This window comes from Tamandua tetradactyla, chromosome 2 (genome assembly GCF_023851605.1).
Source record: "Tamandua tetradactyla isolate mTamTet1 chromosome 2, mTamTet1.pri, whole genome shotgun sequence".
NCBI lineage: Eukaryota > Metazoa > Chordata > Mammalia > Pilosa > Myrmecophagidae > Tamandua > Tamandua tetradactyla.
The window spans coordinates 150,003,849-150,027,567 of record NC_135328.1 but is presented as its reverse complement, the minus strand read 5'-3'; the positions used below and the strand labels follow the sequence as shown (position 1 = coordinate 150,027,567).

Below are 23,719 nucleotides of genomic sequence, written 5' to 3'. Positions count from 1 at the left end.
AATTATTACAAACCGTGACAAAATTTATTTGCTTTAAAAAAGTGCCTTATTTTTTAAGATTAGTCATTAAATCTGAGCACTTAACTGCAGCCTCACTTGTAAAGTGACATTGCTCATAATAAAGCAGTATTTACATTTGAGTAAATCATTTTTCAAAATTCAACTCCTTACGCAAATAGGCATTGGGTTCTTAGTTATTATTAACAACACAACATAGTTCCTACATCATCATCATTAATATAGACTCTCAGAGTGGTTTTCTGACCAAAATTTCCATTCTCACATAAAGGAAAAACAGTTTTTTTAAAAAAAATCTCTGAATCTGCTTGGGGAAGATTTTGGACTAGATCTTTAAAAAAAAAAAAAAAAACGCATGTTATTTCAATTTTATTCAAACCATCAATGCCCCCAGAGGCATTTACAATTTTAAAAAGCAATTTGATGTTATCAAAAGATGATATTCACCTTAATCTTGTTTGCCTTTCTGCCACTGTAGTGAGCCTTCCCAGGCCACATTTGCACTAGATCTTGGTGGTGTAAAAAAAGTTCCTAGATGGGTTTCTCTCCTTATTTCATGCATCTAGAATCATAAAATATTCCCATGCTACTTAGAATTTATACACACACACACACACACACACACATATATATAATTTTGGGGAAAAAAACCCAAAACAAAGGGAATTCAGCTCCTTTGCTCTCTGCATACCTTGGTTGAAATCTGCCACTTTTATAGGCATAGATGAAAATGTTCTGCATGGACTGATTAGGGAGAATTGTTCTCTCACCCACAGCTTCTAATCTTCTTGTGTATCTTTTTCTGAGCTGCCAGTAACACATAAGGAACCCATTCATTAACTCTTTAACTCCTAACAAGAAAATATATCCATGGCTAAAGAGCACATGAGGAAGAATCAAAAAGTGACCTAATACCACCTTCACAATTTTTCTGTAAATCTAAAGCTGCTCTAAAATAAAAAAGTGTTTTTAAAAAAAAAAAAAAAAGCTATCTAAACTAAAGTAAAGGATCTACTTCCATTTCACATCTGGCATGAGGCAAGCACAGTTGTTAAATGTTCCATTTAGGTTTTTTTCAAATCGCCACTGGAAGACGGTCAGGGATTATTTTTAATCCCAATTTTCAGAAGAGTAAACTGAGGCTCAGAGGTGCACTTTTGAGGGAAATGGGAGTCAACTTCAATAAAGCAACTTACAAATAACCAGTTAAGTCTTCTCTCAGCATGGAAAGTCTTAACAAAACAAAGATTACTTAATAAGGTCCCTACTAATTAGCTTGGGGGACGTAAAAAAACGTTTTTCTTAAATTTAGAAAACAGTCATCTTTACCACTTTCAACAAATATTATGTTTTCTGGACAACGGGCTTTAATTAAGAAAACTTAATCTGTTTTCTCATCTGTAAAGTAGAGCTAACAGTAGGAACCTATTTCTCAGGGCTGTGTGAGGATTAGATAAGATAGAATCTGAAAACACTTATTATTAGCAGGACTGCAAAATAGGGGACTTTTTGTTGTTGTTGTTATCATAACTGCTATTACTAATACACCGGAAAACACTGAGGAAATGTGCGCAGTGCTTCATTCATTCTCAAGTGCTCCCCGTGGGCCCGGCGTCCAGCCAGCACAGGTCTGGGCTGGTCAGCGTTTGTCTATCAGGTCCCTCTTGGCAGCCTGCAGCCCCCAAAGCCTGCTGCCTTCCTTGGCTGCTTGTCTGCCTTCTTGCCACTGGTGGTTGAAAATGTATATGTTACAGTGTCACATTTAGCTAATGAGATCATACTTGCTAAACTAAGCTAAGCTAATGAGCTCTGCTTAGCTAATCAGCTCTAAAGAAATGAGCTTTTTCTTTTGGTGAATAGGCAGCCCCCCAAAGTTAGTTTATAGGTTTGTGATTTTAAACTGGGAATGCATTTTCCACAGACACAAATGTGACAAATGAAGGCAGAGTTCCCAAACTAACCCCAACCCCCTTCTAATCCTTAAGAATAGGAAAAATAGCGCACGGGTTCCGGCCCAAGGAGCTAGAGGCCCTGAGTACAGAGAAGAAAGAAATTAGTTGCCTTCCCCCTCTTCTGGGTGCACAATGGAAGGAAAGTAAACCTATAAACACTCTAATAAGAAAAATTAATAGAAGAAAAAATGAAGAAAAAAAATCAGTAGCTATTCCTTTCTTGTGTGACATTTATGACCACAAATTTCACAAAATATATACTTTGGTTTATAATCTAGTAGGTTATTTACTTTCATTACAGCTTGTGACACATCCAAATGATATCTGCTAAAAGTGGCAAAATAAAGAAATTTTGTTAAAACCTCTTCCCCATCCCAGAGTGTATATTGGGAACTCTATTTACATTTTCTTCTATCTGCTAAGATCCTGAGCGATAGCAGATGTTGTAAAATGAAGCCAGCTCTATGAACTCAGGTGAAAATTAGCATAATTTTTAAACTGTTCAGTGCAATAAAAGGCCAGTTCAGAAAGCAAAAATACATGCACCATAAGCCTGAAAATACGAACATCTCTAAACAAGGGATGAGACAGCAGTCTACCCATAACTTCTCCGAAAAAAGAAATGCAAGCTTAAAACCAGAAATTATGAAAAGAATTTCATGCTGATGACAGGTTTTGTTGACTTTCGGAAGGATAGAATATTACACACCCCTTTGTGGTAACAAAAGAGAGACAGGTGTGTGCTTTAGGGCTGCTGTAACAAAGACAACATAATGGTTGATTTTAATCACAGGAATGCATTGTCTCACAGTTTGGAAGCTAAAAGTCCAACATCAAGGCATTGGCAGGCCATGCCTTCTCTGAAATCTAGTGTTCTGGTTGTGGCTTGCTAGCAATCAATTTCAACCTCAATCATATGGCCTCTGTCTCCTCCTCTGGCTTCTACTTACATGCCCAAATTTCCACTGCTTATGAAGACTCAAATTATACTGGATTAAGGCCCATCCTGATTCAACTGGGCCTCATCTTAAGAGGACCTTTGGAGATCTCATTTACAAAGGAGTTCACATCCACAGGACTCGGGGTTCAAGTGGAATGTGAGTCAATCTCCAGCTAATAATGAGAGATGATGGTTCCTGCCATATCTGACCTTGCAAAAGTCATCTAGCCACCTGGGCCTCAGTTTTCTCATCTGTAAAATGGGAGGGTTTTTTTTTTTTACTAGCTCTACCAACATGATCAGAAGAAAAAGCTACTCTCATATATAGCCAATACAATTTTAGTATATAGTTTGCCAAGAAATTGACCGCAGTCACACTTAACATGAAAAAAAGCATCATTTTGAAAACCACCTTATTTTTATTTACTTTCATGCTTAAAATAAGAAGTCCATTATTTGAAATACCAATGTTAATATTTATCTTTATACTCTACAACTATACACTGGGTTACTGATAATAGTTACTCCTGTACTTCTTGTTGGAGAGACTTTAGCATAAATAATGAATGCAGCTAACCCATGGCTAGAATCTAGAAATGGATGTGCTTGCTTTTAAAGCAAGATTTGGTTGGCCCCAACAGTCAAGGGCATTGTAGTTTTAATGCAGCTCCAGAAGCATTTATTTACTTTCAGAAACACTTATTTAGTTTCTAGTATTTGACACACCCTAGTGTCAGATCCTTGGGGGATGCAAACTCGCAGGCCATTGGGTGAGAAAGGCACGCACAGCTAACCAGGGTGCAATGTGGGAAAGGCCGGAGCTGCAAGGGGAAAGTGTGGTGGGAACACATCAGGGTGACCACCTAACAGGCGTCAGAGAAGGCTTCATCAAAAACGTACGCTTGAGTGAGACCATCGGGTAGGATGGATTGTGTCTGCATTTCATAGTTTCTTGGATGGAAGCGCGAGGATGGCATTCCAGCAGAGGGGGGACGGGAACTGTGGGGAACCCTGGCCTGTGCAGAGCAGTGAGTGACTGTGGAGTTGGAGAGTAGGCAGTGTTTTTCCAGTGGAAAATGGTGGGTGATGAAATCCAGGGCCAAGAAGAATCTTTGGAGTGAAACGCCATAGAATAACGTGATGGAATGGAGTAGAATAGAAGTCACTGCACGTTCAGTAATGCCCCACATTTCCTTTCTATTTCGGAATGTGTGTGTCCTGGATCTCAATGATATACTGTCCTGGATCTCAATGATGTTCTTTCCTCGATCTCAATGATGTACTGTCGTGCAGGTTGCCCCCAAAGGCCTGACCTGCTGTGCCAGCTTGCAGGGTGCATCAGGGCTCCCCAGCCTCGGCCAGCATCACCACCCTGCGCAGAACTCAGCATTGCAATGGCTGCAATGGCAAGGCAGCAGCACAGGAGAGCACGGTGGCATGTCTGACCCCTGTCTCACATGGGGCAGCTCCTGTCCATGGAGGGTCATACAGAGGAAGGTGGGAGGGCTGTGGCTGCTGTCTGGCTCTCTTCCAACGGGGGGGGGGGCCTCCACCCGCTACCCAGTGGGCAGACCATACACACACACACACACACACACACACGCACGCACGCACACCAGTTCAGAGCCCTTGCACCGCGAGAGCACCAGATGTGACAACAGTCCAGCTTCAATTCGCTCATTCAGAATTTCATTTTTGGGAAAGTTTCAATTTCGTGTCTTACAATTTATTTTAGTCTTGGTGGGGAGGGCGTTTCCTTCCCAGGAACAGCGTTTATGGCTCTGAAGAGGCTTTAATCCGGCCCTGGTGGCGACAGTACAATTCATCCCGAGAAGGACTCTCCTTGCCCCAAAACGTCATCCTGTCTGTCCCTTTCACAGTGGTCTGGCTGGCACTGCTGTGGGCCCGCCCTGGGCCTGCAGCGGGCACTGTGCCAGGCACGGCATCAGGGCCACCCAGACAGCTCAGGGCAGGGGGAGGGGCCCACAGAGCACGAAGGAGATCCAGCCTGGCCTCGCAGACCTTGTGGCGTGCGAAGGGCCATGGGTGGGGACGAGCTCCCGCCTGCAGCATCTGGGATAGCTTAGGGCACGAAACACCCCAGAGCAGAAAAGTTCATGGAAGTTCAGAGACCCTGGTTCCAGATCGTTCTTCTTCATGAACCGTAGCTTCTGGGGGTTCTGTTTCCCTCATATGAGTGACAACTGCTTTTCTATCTTTGAAACCAGACTCTCATAAGGGAAAAGGCACAAATTATGAGAATGAGATGCTGAAGTCTAGAGAAAAATACATTCAAACATCAAAATGATGCAAACATTTCTATTTTTTATCTCATGCTATGGTGCTTATTCGAAGATTCTAAAACACTAACTTTGGCCCTGACAAAAGACAAAAGCACCCCTTTTTTTTAACCTCACACTGGGGTGTCTTATACATATTGTATTCCCAATACTGAGTTCCTTTGCTTAGCATGCAATAGTACTCAATATTTCTTGACCAAGAGGTTCATTGAAAAGTAAAAGAAGAAGGAAAATTCAATGAGGAAAGACATGGGGGAAATTCTGGAAAGAAAGGTGGCTCAAAGGAATGGGATTGGGGCTCCTTTTTGGAAAGTTATCAAGTACTGTTAACCAGGGAAGCAAGAGCTGATCAATCGGTTTGAAAAAAAACCCATCATAGGTCCACTGCAGAAAATCATATCAGATCATAAATATCTTAATTATTTTAGTCCATGTTTTAGACCAGACATAGCAAGAAAAAACAGCTTTTCCTTGGAGACTGAGTTGACCTGACTGCAGATATTGTGGAAATTTGCAAGAATCTTGTCAAACCTGCATTTTGTTTTGTTATATAGACACATAGTAAGAGCTTATTCTTTTCTCTTATGCTGTTTCATTGTAGAAAGAAATAATTCAGTTTTCTCTTTTCTGTGGTGCTGGTCACTGTCGATGCAAAGAACAACCTTATTTGTACAGGAATCATTATAACTACAGAATTCCTTTCTTAAACCAAAAAAAAAAAAAAAGGGAAACAAATAAGAATGGCAATATTGTTCTAAAATAAAGGAGAAACACTTCAATTTGATGCAATCTAGTATGTCCCTCTAAAACATCTCCATGGTCTTCCTAATCAGAAGAAAGAGTACTTCTTTCCGTTTCTTTAGGGCCTCAGTAATTACTCCCACTATTCCATCTCTGCTGAAGAGAGGGGAGGAAAACAATGAAATTTTTAAAAATCTTCTTTTGGGGAAACAGGTCTACCATGTCCTGACATGGAAATTTAGTTATATGTCAGATTCAGCCTGCTCCCCAGCCTCTGCCTCCCTTGTCTACCCTCAAATGAAGGCTGGCTCAGCAGGCCCTTGGATTTGGAGCTGCAGGGGTCCCGACAGCAATTTAGCCCCCCCCTGGGGGCTCCTCCCATGTCACCAGGCAGCAGTTCCACTCTGACCCAGTGCCCCCATCCTAGTCACATTCCCCATGTCCCTTTGCCTGGCACCTTACTCTACAGCCCTCCAGAAGTGAAGCCCTACCTAGCACAGGTCCTTACCCCTGGCCCTGAGCTAACAGACTTCCCTGATTCCAAACGTCTACCAAATCAAGTCACTGTCCTCTCTGCCTCCTTTGTTCCCAGGCTCTCCTTTACCTGGGCCACATTGGGCTGCACTAACCCCACCTGTTTTTCCCTACGGCAGACTATCTTCCTCTCGGGCAGTTGGGTTTCTCTCCCCAAAGCCTGTGTCACTGCACTGGGCAGCTGACCCATCCTCTCCCTTCCACTGTGATTGACTGCAGTGGACGCTGTGGTCTGCCAGCCAGATAGCCCTCTCCCACCCCAGCCCCCATCCCCATTCTTTCAGGACTGACGCATTCATCCCCAGGGCTGCGGGGAATGTGGACATCTGACAGCTCTCACCTGAGTCCCTCTCAGGAACCTGAAAAGAAGGAAGGTTTGCCCGCCTCCTGGGGCAACCGCATCCAATGGCTGGTAACGCAGGGGTAGAGAGTCCCTTGCCCCATAGAACTGGCAGAAGACTTTGCTGAGACTACATCTGCCCAATCGTGTTCCCCCATAGATGCTGATCTGAGAACACCTCCTGGTAAACTTCCCACAGGCAAACCTCTGCCTCAGAGTCTGTGTCCCAGGGAACCGAGCCATCCCACTTACCAGGCAAGCTGAGCCCTGAGATCTTCTGCCTCACCTCATTCTGAACTCCCTGGAATTTTGCAGATGATCAAGGGGTCCATCCAGTGCACCACCTTAGGTGTCTATGAACAAGCCCTTATCAGAGGGTTATAGGAAAGTCTTTGGAGTTTCAAGCCCAGCTTAGAATGGGGAACAGTAAGGGCTGGGAATGTGACATGTAGAATAATGGCCCACAAAAATGTCCAGATCCCAATCCCCCAAACCTTTGAATATGTTACCCCACCTGGCAAAAGGGGTTTTGCAGATGTGGTGAAGGTCAAGGACTTGAAATGGGGAGATTTTAGGGGATTCTCCATGTAGACCCAATGGAATCAATCACAGGAGACTTAGAAGTAGACAATCTTTCCTGGCTGTGGTCAGAGGGAGATGAGATTATGGAAGAAAAGCACAAAGAGAGGCAGAACGTCAGTGGCTCTGAATATGGAAGAAGGAACCACGGGCCAGTTCTAGAATGGAAAAGGCAAGGAACGGTCTCTTCCCTGGAGTCTCCAGGAAAGAACTCACCCCTGCCAACAACTAGATTGAGCCCAGGGCAAAGCAGTTGGACTTCTGACCTACAGAATTGTAAGATAATGAATGTGTATTGTTGTCAGCCACTACATATGTGATCATTTGTTATGACAGCAATGGAAAATTAATATGGGGGAAGAGAGAAGGAGGAGAAAGGAGAACAACGTTTTTCCTCCCTGCTTCCTTTTTATGCTTGATTGAAGCTTCGATTCGCAAAGCTTGAGATTTTTCTTGACAAAAACCAACTAGGGTCAACTCTGGGTGTTACAAACAATCCCACACAACTTTCTAAAATCAATGATTTCTCATCCCCCTTAGAGTGAAGAATGATCTTATTCTCATATCCAAGAAGACATTTTCCTGATACATAATTCCTCGTCCTGTTATAACCATCCTAAGCCAAGAGGCATAAGACTTTAGTTATAAATGAACGGGACTCTGTAGTGTTGCCACTTCAACTTCAAAATAAAAAATAGAAAAATCAAGAGTTTCCTAGTTCATGTGTTCCCAGTAGCCTTGATTCTTGAAGACAACTTTATAACAATACAACTTTTACAATGGGATGTGTGATTATGAAAACCTTGAGTCTAATGCTCCTTTTATGCAGGGTATGGACAGGTGAGTAAAAAAATAAGGATAAAAAAATAAATAATAGGGAGGATAAGGAATAAAATAAGTTGGTTAGATTGAAATATTAGTTGTCAATGAGAGGGAGGTATGAGAGGTATGGTGTGTAAGAGTTTTTTTCTTTTTTCTTTTCCTTTTTCTGGAATGATGCAAATGTTCTAAAAATGATGAATACACAACTATGTGATGACATTGTGAGCCATTGATTGTATGCTATATACAGACTATATGTTTATTAAGATTTATCAATAAAAAGATTTTTTAAAAAAGCATTTCCTAGCTCAATAAAGGCATTCAGCTTTCAAACTAATACTGCCTACCTTATTTTTTTTAATTTTGAGTCTAAGAATTATAGTTTCTGTAGAAAACAATGCTAATCCTGACTAAGTAATAATTTCATGATGGAAGAGCGGGCTTCTCTAACTTCAGTGTCTATTTATCTTCAAAAATACAGTTTCCTTTTAGAATATCCCTGCAAAATATGGCTCAGGGCAAGTAGAACAGAAACACAAACACACTCAGAATGTCTCTTAAATAGAGTAGTAATCACCATGTGAATATGTGTTGGGATCATTCTAGAATTTAATTAGCATGTTTTACTATCTTAAAGAAAAGCAGAGAATTTTATATACAGTTAGAAAGAGCGAGACAATCCCAGTAAAAAATTCTCCCTGATTATAAAGATAGTCTATTAATAGCTGCAGAAATTAACTTTGCCTTACATGTTCAAAACCGCCCTTATCTGCCACCAAAAATGTATGTGTGGGAAATTCATGGCATGAAAAGACCCCAAAATAGTACCATGCAAAATGATAAACTGCTTTGATTATAGAAATCTGCGGCCCACTCAAAACATACTGGGAGTCATTAACAGCCCAGTTGCCCATTTCTGGGGCAGCACAGCTGCAGACCAAGAGACCCTCCAAAGCTGTCACTGGTTTTCCAACCCCCACAAGTCACCACAAAGGAAAGCATGGCAGGGGTGTGAACCGGGCTCCTGGCCTCTCCAGTAACCCAGGGAAGAGTGGACGGCCAGGCCCACCACAGTGGCAGAAGGGCTTCCCTACCAAGAATATGTTTCTGCACTCAACCTTCTTGAAAATCAGCAGGTGGACAACTAGACACTGATCTTAGGACACAGAGTCTCTCATCTATCGCTCTTAATAAATTGCGAGAAAAATAAAAAGGCCTTGAATGCCAGATGTAAGCAGTTTCAAATAGATTTAATTTCCCACACCATAGGTGTATGAATCTATCAATATAAATGTGGCACACAATAGTGAAGGGAACTTAGGGGTCTTCAGACTAGAAGGAGGGTATAACAAAGCCAGAAAGCCAGAGAGGAAGCTGTGGTCTGGGTGTGGGGGCTGAGGGTCCAGACCGCTGGTATTCAAACTACTTTCCCACCAGGAAACACCTAATGAAGTATGACATCTCCATGGGGGAGAGGTAACGGGACTGGGTACAATTGTGGGTGCATTTACTAGTTGCAACTCCCTCCTTTCCCACTCAGGAAAGCATATGGGGAAGGACATGAGAAGAGCAAACCTTGAATCGACCATAATTAAAAGTATACATATATATATATATATTTAACTGCGGCACTGCAACTTAAGTGCTGTTAGTCACACATAAATTGCTGCATATCCAAAACCAGTTTCGATGCATCATTTGAGAATTTCTGGAAGTTAAGTTTCCCACTTACTCTGATTGGTGAATCAGCCTCCCCAAGATATAGTGGCTTACTAAAACCACTACAACATTATTCTGTCCGCTAATTTACAATTTAGGTAGAGCCTGGCAGGGATAGCTTATCTCTGCTCCATCGGGCAGCAGCTGGGGCAGCTCAGAGATGGGGTGGCAGCCTAGAATGATCTGAAGGTCCACTCACTTACACATCTGGCCTGTGGGCTGTGAACACTCAAACAACTGGGGCCGGGCACAGCTGGGCGTCCGTGGGCACCTCTGCCTCGGTATGGTCTTGCCACACGGCCGGTGGATTATGGGACTTCAGGGGGCTAGATTTCTCACGTGTCGGCTCAGGGCTCCAAAGGTGCACACAGAGGAAGAGGGAGAGGGAAGGAGAGAGAGAAGGAGAGGATGGGGGGATGGGGGCGGGGAGAAGGGGGAGACAGAGCACCAGGTGGAAGTTTTATCACATTTTCTAACCTAGCCCCAGAAATCAGGCAGCATCCCATTCTGCCACATTCTAATCCTTACTATTGTATTACTAGAGCTGGTCCTTATTCGAGGGGAGGGGAACCAGACTCCACCTTTTTATGGGAAGACTGTCAAAGAATCTATAAAAGTGTTTTAAAGCCACCACATTAAGTATAGAAACAGAGAGGAAGAGGCAGTCTAAGAGACATTCAAGACCTGCTCATTAGACAGCTGACTGAAGGGGTGTGAGAGGGTGAAACGTGAGAACTTTTAGGGTGCATTCTGCGGGCTGGGAGAATATTACCTTGACAGAGCCCAGGGCAGCCAGGAGGCATGCCTATTTTCAATACGTTGCTTTCTGGGAGTCAGAGGACACCTGGGGAGAGAACTCCACAGGCAAGAGGAAATGCAAGACTGGAGGCAGTCTTGCATTGAGAGCACTCAAAGTCCCATCTGAAAGCGCAAGAGTTTCCACCACGGCAATTCAAATTTGCTAGAGAAAGTCAGAAAAGCAGAAAGGGAATGAACTAAGTTAATTAAGGGTAAGAAGGAAAGCACAGATGAGCCCAGGAGAAAAAGAAAATACTAAAAGTAAATAGAAGAGACACATCCTAGAAGCTAAAGGAAGAAAAATTTAAAAAAAAAAAAAAAGAGAGAGAGAGAGAGAGGGCCGTGCAATGGTGAATCAGTGGCAGAGTTCTCACTTGTCATGGGAGAGACCGGGCTTCAATTCCCATGCCTGCCTATGCAGAAAAAAAAAGGAGAAAGTAATCACAGCATCCCATACCACTAAAAGAAATGGAAAAATAAAAACTGAGAAAAGGAACACCAGATTTTGCTAAGGAAGTAGCCAAGAACACTCAATTTGGGGACCCATCTTATTTCTATTATTTAGACAGGAGAAGCAAACATTTCTCAACAAGCAAAACTTATGCCTCAAACAGACTGCTGTTTTGTTAGGTAAAATGAGTAGTTTCCCTGCGTTTGTGAGAAGCCCCTGAATAACACCAAAAGGAAGCAAACTTTTGGAGCTGAAATTCTTCTCCCAGTAAGTGAGACACCACTCAGCTGCTGGTAAGACTATCTCAAGGTAAACCACAGCCAGTTCCAGAGGGACTGTTGGTGACATCCTCCTCTATCAACCACCCTACCCAGCCGCGGCACATCCTGAGGGATTTCAACAAGACCAAGTGCCAAGGACTTTAAAATCAGCAGTTTTTAGAATCCAGTTGGAAGATGTAAAGACATTATGATATTCCTGCTTTTAAACGGTGTGTTCTGTCCAAAAGCACTTTCAAGTGTTCTAAAATAAAATGGTTCCATTGCAGTTGAAAGCAAATATACCTCAAAAATCTGTAGAAAGAGACAGGGAAGTTTATTCTAATGTCAGCTCCTGGCTCTCAAGGGGAAAGGAGGCCGGGACAAAATTCAGCGTAAATTAAGGATAAAACAACTTCTACAGATTGGAGCAAGGGAAAGGAAAAAAAACACACACACACAGAGCTATCGGTTTTTTTTTTTGCTTTATTTGGGTCTGATCTTGGCAGAGGAAAGCAATTTTCTCTCTCATGTAGTCTGAAGAGTCTATAAGAGCTGAGGGCTGGCTGGGTGACTCAAAATCCCCAGCCATTATGGTTTTTTACAAATGCCAACTACAAAAGAAGAGGTTGGTAGCACGCTCTAGTTAGAAGTACTCTGAGGAGTTGTAGGTAAGTGAGGCCTGGGATCAGAGAAGGGCTTCAAAACCCTAAGTATTGTAAGTGATTGGGGAAAGTTAAGCTTCCTTTTAAAATCAAAAGGGGGCACAGGGGTAGTTCAGTAGTAGAATTCTCACCTGCCATGCAGGGAGACCCGGTTGGATTCCCGGTTCATGCACTTCCCAAAAAACAAACAAACAAACAAAAATTCAATTAATGGTGCTGCAATAACAGGATCTTCACATGGAAAAACAATGAAATGTGGCCCCACCATATAGCATACAAAAAAAAATTAAAATCAAAGAAAGACCAGCATCAAATTAAACAACTAGATGAAGATTTATGATAAGGTACCTCATTCATTACTTCTTTAAACCTTGTTCTTAATTGTATATAACCTCAATGATTACTTGACAATTATGGGTTATCATCTGATAAATATCTTATCATCATATAAAACCATAATATATTGAATCCCACGCAAACACTTCCCCTCTCTCAGCTATCGAGGCCTAAGTATTTGGGTCTGGATGTCACAGGCACTGCCTGTCATATTAAGAAGAAATCAAAAGCTCTAAAGAGGGAGACTTGCACATTCTACCCTTTAAAGTGATAGCAAATGCCAAGAATCAGTAAGGCATCAAGCAAAGAAGGAGTAGAAACAATATGAGGAATAAATCAGCACATTTACACAAATGTGACATATAGCAGTAAAAATGAATTCCATATACATGCAACAACATAAATGAACCTGAGAAACACAAAATATTAAGTTAAAAAAAGCACAAAGTTGAAAATTGCAAGAGCAATCACTCTTACCACAACAATAAGAACAAATCAGATTAGCTACAAAAGCATAGTTTTTTAAACCCGTCAGAGAACTGAGGATGCAAAGAAGCCTAAATGGGATGGGTCAAGTCCTTCCCAAGACCAGAGGCCATTAACTGCTTCCATTTGTAGCAAGGTGACAGGAAAAACAGGTATCTGCCATAGACAGTAGTAAGGAGAAATCAGCTAAAGGAGTAACCAACTTTTAATGGCCACACACAGACTGCTATGATGGATTAGAATTCAAAGGACCAATACTGTGCTAGTTTGAAACTGTAGTGTACCCCAGAAAAGCCATGTTCTTTAGTCCTGATTCAATATTGTAGGGAAGAACCTTTTGGTTAGGTTGTTTCCGTGAGAATGTGACATACCTGGTTGTAGGTATGACCTTTGATTAGAAGGCGATGTGACTCTGCCTATTCATGGTGGGTCTTAATTAGTTTACTGGAGTCCTTTAAAAGGAGAAACATTTTGGAGAAATCTCAGAAGCGACATAGATGCAGATATTTGGAAATGCCTGGAGTGCCAAAGAATTTGCTTGGAGGGCCAAAAAAGAGAACAGACATCTAGACACAGATATTTGGAGATGCAAAGCCCAGTAGACATAGCCATGTGCCTTCCCATGAGATGCTAAGCAAACCAGAAGCCAGAAGGATCCACAGGGACTGAGAAAGCCACTTGAAACCAGAAGCCGGGAGAGGATGTAGATGTCTTCTTGAGTCAAGGTATCTTTCCCTGGATGTCTTATTTTAGGACAATTTAAGGCCTTAGAACTGTAAACTTGTAACTTGATAAACTCCCTTTTAAAAAGCCATTCCATTTCTGGTATACTGCATTCCAGCAGCATCTAGTTAACTAAAACAAATACCAACCAACTCTTTCCTGTGGATCTCCAGCAACAGTACGCCAGAGGCTGAGGGCAGGGCAAGAGAGTTGAGAGACATCTGCTCTGAGAACCATGGAATCTTCCCCAAAAATAAGGTAAAGGCAGTGACAAAGGCAGGGGGTTATACAGAAGGAGAGAGAAAAATCACTCTCAGGCAGTTCAGGCCTTTACCCAGGGCACTGCAGGAGCCCTCCAAAGGCTAGGGCAGGACAGCAAAGCAGAGAGATAGCCCCAGGCACAGAAATCTGGGGCAGGGTGGATAGTAAAAAGAACTCCCCAGTGACCGAAGAGCTGGCACACAGGCTGAAAAAAAAAAAACCAGAAATCTTCTACAGTTCAGTAAACTGGTGCTGTGCTGTGTAAAGTATAAAGAAATTTTCAGTGTTGCCAGGGCTCAGATCCTAAGCCCTGCTAAAGAAGAAATGTACTGATTGTTCCATGAAAACATTTAAAGGCAGTGGTGAAATTAACATAAATAAACATGCACCAAGCCTACACCCATTTCAATGACAAATTATAATATAGCAGTGGTCCAAAAAAAAAAAGAGGCAAATCTGTTTTTGTTTTTTTGCATGGGCAGGCACCGGGAATCGAACCCCAGTCTTCAGCATAGCAGAGAACTCTGCCACTGAGCCACCACCACAATCAACCGGCAAATCCTTTTTAGTTACTTCAGCCTCTACAATTTTTATAAAGTCTAACATGCAATAAAAAATTACAAGGAATGCAAAGGAGCAAAGAAATAGTTATATTTTCTTCTCCATAGTCAGGCAAGAAATAGTCAAAAGAAGCAGACCCAGAATTGACACGGATATTGAAATCATTATACAAGGACTTTAAAATAGCTATTAAAATTTGTTAAAGGAACTAATGGAAAGCATGGGCATGAACAGATGGAGAATTTCATAGAGGAATGGTGCGACAGTGAATTTCATGTGTCAACTTGGCTAGGTTATGATGTCCAGTTGGTAGCCTCTACAGCTGATTCTGTCTACAATCAACAAGAGAAACTGCCCTCAACAATGAAGAGAGTCTTCTCATCCTATCAGTTGAAGTTCTAAAAGCCAGAACTGAGCATTTCAAAAGTCAAAAAGAAGAGTTTCTGTCTCTACTTCAAGTAGCTAGCTTCTCCTGGGGAATTCAACTTCACCTTCATTGGGGTTACCAATGTGCAGCTTACCCTTCAGAATTCAGACTTGACAATCCCCTCAGTCACGTGAGCCAATTCCTGTAATAAACCTCTTAATATTTACATGTATATGTGCATGTATATACATACATACTTGTATCGATGTCTGTATACACATATGTATATACATGTATATACACTGTCACTTGTGTTTCTGTGGAGAACACTGATTAATACAAATGGAACTTATAAAAAAAAAGGTCATCTGTGTGGGCCACGGTTGCTCAGCAGGCAGAGTTCTCACCTGCCATGCTGGAGACCCAGGTTCGATTCCCAGTGCCTGCCCATGCAAAAAAAAAGTCATCTGGAAATGCTCAAAATGATAAATAAGATATCAGAAATGACTTAACATAGACAAGATCCAGTAAAGGAAATGATCAGTAAATTTGGAGGCAGATCAATAGAAATTATCCAAACTGAAACACAAAAAGAAAAAAGAAAAGAGTAAAAAAAACATGGAATAAAGTATCCAAGACCTCTGGTACAATATATAAGTAACTGGAGCCCTAATAGCAGGGGAGAGGTAAGGGGGCAGAAGTATTATTTGAAGAAATACTGGATGAAAATGTTCCAAAATTGATGAAAGATATTAATCCACAGATCTAAGAAGTTCAAGCAAACGCCAAGCAGCATAAATACAAAGAAAATTACATGCACGTCATAATTCAGCTATTGAAAACAAAAGATAAAGAGAAAATCAGCTGGAGAAATATTACCCATTACATACCAAAGAAAAATATTAGGAGTAACATCTAAGTTCTCAACAGAAACAAAGAAGGCTAGAAGACAATGGAACATCTTCAAAATTCTGAAAGAAAAAAAACTGTCCTCCTAGAATTCTAGATGGAAGAAACAAAGAACACCAAAAAAGGTAAATATGTGAGAATAAATTTAAAGGACCATTTTTAATTATCTCTATTTTATAAATGTATATATGGGTGCGTTATATTTTAAATACGTATATATATTTTATTTTAAGTATACTTATCTATGTGTGTACATATGTTTTTTAAATATTATTGTCTGCTTAAAAATAATTTATTTTGAGGTTTATAGCATACATAGATATAAAAATAGTTCATAAGAGCATAAAGAGTGGGAGAGTAAGAAGGATTATGTTTTATGTTCTTATATTATTTGTGAAGCATGATATTATTTGGAGGCAGAATATAATAGGTTAAAGATGCATATCGTAACTACTTAAATATAACTATTTAAAAATAACAAAGAAACACAGATTAAAAGAAAATTTTTAAGGAGATAAAATAGAAGAGAAAAATACATGACTCACCTAAAAGAAAAGAGGAAAAGAGAAATAAAATATAGATGAGAAAAATAGAAGACAAATACCAAGATGACAGATGTAAAGCCAATGATCTTGGGGCAAATGGCAAAATTTGAATATGGACTATTATATCCAGGTTAAATTTCTTGAAATCAATAATATTACCGTGTTTATACAGGAGGATGTCCTTGTTCTTAAAGATTACCTGCTGAAATATTTGGGTAAAAAGGTGTATGATATTTGCAACTTACTCTGTAATGGTTCAGGAAAAAATATAACAGGGGTGGGAGAGGAATGATGGACAATCAAGAAATCTGTGTTCGTGCATATATAGGAGTTCCTTCGATGACTCCTGCAACTGCCCTAAAAATTTGAAATCATTTCAAAATTAAAAATTATGTCATCTTCAAAATTAAATGTATTCATGAAAAGTTGCCTTAAACACTATACCGTGATATCACCTTATGTTAAATATTTATTAAATCAGTGTTATCTTAGAAATAAAAAGTGTACATAAGGCATAATACCATACTGATAAAGAAAAATTAGCCAAGTCAAACAACTTTGACAATGCATATATTTAAAACCTGAGGAAAAGAAAAGGCATTTTTCATTGAAATTGAAAAAAGGGCTGCTAATGACAAAGGTGGTGGTGACCTCAGATAAGGCAGGGCAGGAGCACAGAGGATACGGGTAGATGTAAAATTCCATTTTACAGATTAGAAAACTGAGTCTCAGAAAATTCAGACCATTTGCTTTAGTGTCACACTGCTAATAAGACTCCCAGTCTATCCTTCTTAAATCCAGCACAATGGGACAGCAGGAGCACTGGCTGTGGAGTAAAAATGAAAATTTTACAGCAGGATACAGGTAGATGCAATGGTGCTGATATTGCTGTGATTCTTGAGTTGGGCAGCTGTTTTTGTGGTTCTTCTTATTATTTCATTTCCAAACTTCATGTGTATCACATATAGTCTTCTGTATGAATCCAACATTATATTTTCGTTAAGGTGAGAATTGAGGAAATCTATCACCAAGTTTATAAAAATAAGTTTGAACTGGAGCCAATCTTTATATTTAGTAAAGAATGCAACAAGAACATTAAGATGTTCTTACCCCTCAGAACCAAGTGATGTTTCATTACACCCAAATGTTTGGGTGACACTAGTTACAACATCCACTGACCATTACCATTTTCTCTTTTCTAACCATCTCAGCTACAAAAAAAAGTGCACGCATTTCCTTGAAACCCTTAATCAAAATTATTTTGATAAGATATAATAACTAGGTCTATGAATAAATTATGGGCAACACTGTACTGCAAAAGAAAGGAAAACCTGCTCCAGGTTATGCAGATATGGCCGATTAAATAACTGACTATCACAACCCCATTACAGGAACCCACGGGAGTTCTTTGGGCATAATTTGGTACCACTTCCCACTAGCTGAAAGAAAAGGTAATAAAACATGCATAGTCAACAGTATCCTTAAGAGTTTTAGTAGATAAATTCAAGCGTTGAAAATCAAGAACCTATAATATGGGAAATTATTCTCGGTGCTAATGGAATGTTATCTAACATTTATATATAACATAGGAATATATATTATATCCTCTATAACAGGGAGCTTCATTTGTTTAAAGTATTTAATTAAAACATAAAAAACATACCAGAAGGAAGCTTGGTTAGCCAAAGGAACATCCTAGCTCTATGACTAGCTGTCTAAGAAAATCTTTTTTTTTCTCTGCTTCAATTAACAAATTTGAAAAATAGATGATCCTAGATTCTGAATGCAGAAGATTGCATCAGATAATCCAAGTATCTAAGATAACACATGTTCTACAAGACATTATTGACCATAATTTTTATCAATGTACACAGTTTCACAAAATAAGAAAATGAAAGCACAATGAAGTTATTTTGTAAAATGTTTCACTATTGCCATTATTAGCTTAATTTAAAAAAATAGAAGAAAGGGGGAACGGAACGGAAGGGGGAGGGGTGGAAGAGGGCGGAGGAGGAGGAGGAAGAAGAAAAGATAGGAGAGAAAGAGGATAGCAAGAGAGGAAAGGCGAGAAAGAAAAAAATATATGGCTTTATAGAAAGAAATCATCAATGGACTTTTGGGGATGAAAACATTTGAGCGTGTTCCCCACATTTTCAAATGCTTGAGCGCCAGTAACATCTCCAAGCTGTCTGAGCTGACAGCAGAGATCTGGGAGACACAGCGAAGACTGCCATCTAAGTGGACCTTCCCTCACCTCCCAGGGGGCTCCTGAAAACTAGAACCTCCTCTGGTCTCCCACGTGGTCTTCTTCTTTCTACCCCTTGTGCGCAAAAAACTATAAAACGTCAAATTTCAGAAGCCAAGGCTTTTGTTTTCAAAATTTCAACTATAAATAAAAGCAAGTGGTGGGTGAGTATGTCAGGGAGAAAGAAGAGAGAGCGTGTGTGCTCATGTTCAGGGATCTTGTAATTCAGATTACAGTTCTGGGGATGTGAGAATGATGACGTCACAGAGAGTCTTAACAACTACAAGGAGTGGTGAGAAGCCTCGATAGTCCCACCGCCAACAACTTCCCCCTCCCTTCCCTCATAAATACAGCTACGAAATGCTGTCACTTGTCATCAGCACTCCAATGTTGAGGAAAGATGCCTGAAGATAAACAGCTCCTCAGCATTGCATCTGGCTGCTTCTAGTAGCTTACTTTACGTCTTCCTTCTGGTATGCTGACTCTTCAAACACAGACATGAAAATCAGTCCCTGCTTCTTGGGTAGATTTCCTCGGGGTCTGGATAAGGGTGAAGCCCAGACATACCTGCAGGCTCCCATTGAAGGGGCAACACTGACACCACAGCTTCACACAGGCTCCACAGATTCATGCAAATGCCTCTATTTCATTAGCAGACCACACCATTCTGCATTTTTTCAGCCCTGATATGCTATCAGTGTCACACCTGCTTTTTAACCTACATAATCCCTTCCTTAAAAGACTCTCTGAAAAGGACTCTCTTGGGAGGCCACTTCTAAGGCAGACTCTAATAATATGTACTGTTTTTTGAGCTCTTGATCTGTTTCAGACATGGCACTAAATACACTGCTTTCATTTAATCATCACAACAACATTTAAAAGTAGATATTATTGATTCTATTTTCCAGATTAGAAAACTGAGTCTCAGAAAATTCAAATAATTTGCTTTAGTGTCACACTGCTGGTAAGACTCCCAGTCTATCCTTCTTAAATCCAGCACAATGGAACAGCAGCAGCACTGGCTGTGGAGTAAAGAGCAGTGTCATTAATCAGCTGTGTGCTCATCAGTGTCACTTCATCCTCAGCATGACAATAACAACATCTATCCTGCCTTTCTCCCAGACTTAATATCAATACCTGTTGCTGAACTCCAATAAATTCATTTCTCCTTAACAAACTTCCTTGTCCATCTGTTTCAGGCCAAGAGGTGGGGTGGGAGATGGGTTGCAGAAAAAGGAGTTCTGAAACTAAATTTAGAAGTTATGTGTTTCCTTTTCTTTTCAAGAATGGGTAACTGTCTGGGGAGACATGGATTCCAATATTCGAAGATGAATTCTACTAATATGAAAGCTATTTATACTTGCAATAAAACATCTGAATAGGGAAGTACATAGTAGGTGCTCAATTAGTAACAAAAGAAAGGACAGAAGGCAGGCCAGTAGTGAACAGGCAATAGCGGCATTTCCTCTTGATCTGTCTCAGTGATTAGCCTGTGGGTCTTTCATTCTCTATACATGTGGCTAATTGGTTCTTCGAGTTTCTATCAAATTAATTTGGTCAAAATTATTTAATTTCACTCTACCATTAGCAGTGAATAAAAAACTTAGAAGCAACGCGTTGACAAATATATTCTTAGCCCAACCATAATGTTCTATGCTTGATGAGCCCTATGATTTTTTTTCTCAGTTGACGCATCATACCAGGATGGGCCTCCTAACGCCTTGAAATTTCAAACTGCATAGTTGAAGCAACACCCCAAGAGACCAAAAACACACACGCACCCACAAAGCTGCTATAAAAATGATCCTGCAAATAGTAGCTAATAAAATCCCAGCAAACACATGTTCATTCCTTCGGTCGACATTTAACACAACACTGACACAGAAAAAGATCCTAATGACCTGCTAGGGAGGTCTTTGGGGAACTCTTGGTAAACACGCACACACGCACACACACAGATCAAGAGATGAAAATGAATTTATGACAGTTTGGTTAGGAGCTATGTTTGAACGAAGAAGATAAAAGATGCTAAGTAAAACTGGGGTGGGGGTGGGGGTCCCAACCATAATACAGCATGGATTTGGGCGGAGACAGAAAAGGAATATTCGTCAATCCACAGAAAACACACCTGTGGCTGAAACTCTGCATCTGCAACACAATCACAACATTAACAAGTTTTCTCCACTCTTTTAAAATTGTGAACAAGATAAAAAATACCAATACAGATCAGTTCAAAACTTGCTTTGCCAGCATCAGGGACATAGCAGATCCTCGCAGGAGTAATGAAAGCCACCATCAGAAAAGGGCATTTCTGCCAAACCCTATGGCATGATCATTTCTGTGCCACGGACGCAGGACTTAGAATGCAAACTCCCCAGGAAACCCCTTGTGCACTCCTTTCTCCCTTTTTCATAGGTCTGTAACGGCAAGAGGCTGGCTTTGCTGAGGAAGCTGAGGAAGCAAAGGAGCATCAGAATAAACTGAGCCCTCCGCATTCAGAAATCCTGCTTACACCACTCCCCACTCCTTCAAGGGTCCCCAGACAGACTCCACCAACAGATCTCAAAACAGGCACAAAAATTAAACTTCTAGGAGAGACCTGGAAAACTCACATACAGGTGGGGGTGGGGGTGGGGGGTAGTTGTTGAGGGGAGGGTTACCTGTGAGAAAGACAGTGGGGCCTGGGAGCAGCTTCCAGCTGAGAGCTCCCTCCTTGCTGATTCTAACTCAGGCCTGTTAAAATTGCTCACCATAGCCCACAGTTCAGAAACAAAATGAATCGCCTCAGAGAGACAGAGGGTTTTTCGTGAGAAGTATTAAATTCAAGAGATCATGCATTTCCGATTGAAACACCATTTGGGGTAGCAAATGCCAGGCACAAAATCAGAGTCTATCAATGCATATCAGAGACAAAAGAACATAAACACAAAAGTCATTTAATTAGCCTTCCAACAGAACCAGGTGAACACTGAAAGAGTGTAATGCCCCATAATAGCTGGAGACACCAGAAGGTAAAATGCCCTATAAATACATTATTATTATTATTATTATTATTATTTAATTCTGGGGAAAAATAAAACTGCAAACTTTCAGGGAGCACAGGATATCAGGAATTTCATAAACAGTTGTATTCCAATTGTTTGTCTCAAAAAGACAATTGAAATTGATTCTGGAATGTGGTTAAACTGCTTTAACTAATGACTATTAATAAATCAGAAGATCCTTCATTAGTTGACAGAGCAATAGTTGCTACCAGCCAATTTTCTTTTCCTGAAAACGCCGAAAACTCGCATGCACTTTTTTTTCTTTCTTTCTTTCAGATAAAACCTCTGAATCCAAAATACTGTCTCCAGAATAAGAAGTTGCCATACAGTGCCATACTTTCCCTTTAACGGACCTAAAATCTCCTTTTACCTGTTCCTGCATTTTGGGAAGAGGAACCTTTTTTATTGAAACTTTTTAAAAGTAAAGAGTTTAAATATCTCATGGTAAATCCGAAATTGTTACTCAAGAGTGAACATTTAAGAATGAAAAATGAAATTGGCCATCCACGAGTGCACAGAGTGGCCTGCACTTTTAAACCTAAAGTAACCAAGATGCTTCCTGTTATTCAGCGAAGGTGTAGAAGAGATTTAGTAAACTGAGCTTCACAAGATGCCCCTCGTATTGTTACCAAGAAAACGAGTCAATTCGATTCATTCCAAACTTAGAAATCTATCCCGCCTCCTCCACAGCATGCTACGTCTTAGCTTGTTTGCTAGTTGCCCGAACTCAATACAGAGGACCCCAAGGGTCGGTCACCTGCCGCCCCACCTGCTAGGGCCAGCCCCACCCTCGGGAGCAGCCGAGCCGGGTACACCTTACAATTGTCTCCCACTTCCTTCTCCTCTACCCCTAGAAACCCAGCACAGAACTAACTGCATTAATTATCTCTAGGGAATGAAAAGCAAACAGACCTGTAAAAGAAAAAAAAAAAAACAAAAAAAAACGGGAGAGCGGGATTGCATTATATAACAATTTACAGTAGATAAGGCTTCTAGAAAGCGAAAGTAGCGGGAAGAGGGGTAGGGGTCGGCGAAGGGAGGAAAGCACCGGGAGGTTTCATGGCCACTTACTCGAAGGCGAAGAACAGTCCGCTAGTGACCAGGATGAGGATGAGAGTCAGGTAGAACACGCCCGTCTGTCGGGCCATCATGATCCTCCCATTGCAAAAGAACTTGTTTCTTCCCGGGAAGACCTCCCATTTCCTCCGGGCCGCGATCTTCTTTTTCTTGTGGGGCGACTCCATAGGGGAGGAGCTGTGGGTGCTGATCTGACTGTACTCGCAGTCTTTCATGGGCCCGCCGCCGCCGGGAGGCATCCACGGGGGCAGCCGGCGGGGGGCGCACCCCCCTAGGAGCCTCCCCGGAGCGCGGGCGTCGCCGGGCCACCACCGTCCCCGGCTGCCGGACCGGCCCCCGGAGCGCGGCGGAACGGCCCCTACGCGGGCTCCCGGCTCGGCGACAACTTTGCCGAGGACACCCAGGTTAACCCTTTGGCGATTCCAACTGTCATAGCAAAACCACGTTTCTGCAGGGACTGTGCCCGCCCGCAGCCCGCGGGAGCGGTCCTCCGCCCCGGCCAGCCCCGGCCCGGCAGAGCGGCGCGCCCCGCTCCCTCGGCCCGCTTGCACGGCCCCGGCGCCCCCGGCCCGCGGCGGCACCCGGAGGTCTGCGCTCCGACAGGAACAAGGCGGCGGCCGCGGCACCCGCTTCTCCAGGAGCCTCTCGCGCGCCTCGGCCAGGTGGCTTCAGACTCCTTCCTCCCTGTGGCGAAGCCTCCCCGGCAGAGAGCGATGGAAACTGGGAGGCAGCTCGCGGCCCCGGCAACCCCTCCCAGGGGTGGGGAAAAACCCGGCACGTTGATTCTGTCAGCAGCGATCCCTGCGAGCCCGCGCCGGCGCTTCCAGCAGCCGCGCCGACTCCACGGCCCCCGCGCCTGCTGTGCCCAGATGTCGAGGCCGGGGGTCGCGGCGGCGACTCTTTGGCTGTGCGGCGAGGGGCGCCCCGGCTTCTCCCTGCTCCCTATGAGCCAGCTTGGGCACAGTGGGCCGCCGGCGCGGTGGGCGGGAACCCTGTCAGGGCCGCGGGGACACAGCCACAGACACTTGTTTGCCTAGGCTCAGCCCGGC

At 42.1% G+C, this 23,719-nt stretch overlaps 1 protein-coding gene across 4 annotated transcripts in view; it reads right to left on the bottom strand.

Moving 5' to 3' along the window:
* Positions 1 to 23,719, bottom strand: part of ZDHHC14 (zDHHC palmitoyltransferase 14) — a 417,907-nt gene that overhangs the window by 331,540 nt on the left and 62,648 nt on the right. For 3 of the 4 annotated variants that reach the window (XM_077149347.1, XM_077149344.1, XM_077149345.1), the window contains exon 1: positions 22,665 to 23,169. The exons of the other annotated variant lie outside the window; for it this stretch is intronic. In XM_077149347.1, the coding sequence (XP_077005462.1) occupies positions 22,665 to 22,909 (245 nt within the window). In that variant the 5' untranslated portion in view covers positions 22,910 to 23,169. Of the gene's footprint in view, positions 1 to 22,664; positions 23,170 to 23,719 lie in introns of those variants that run through there. 4 annotated transcript variants of the gene reach the window in all.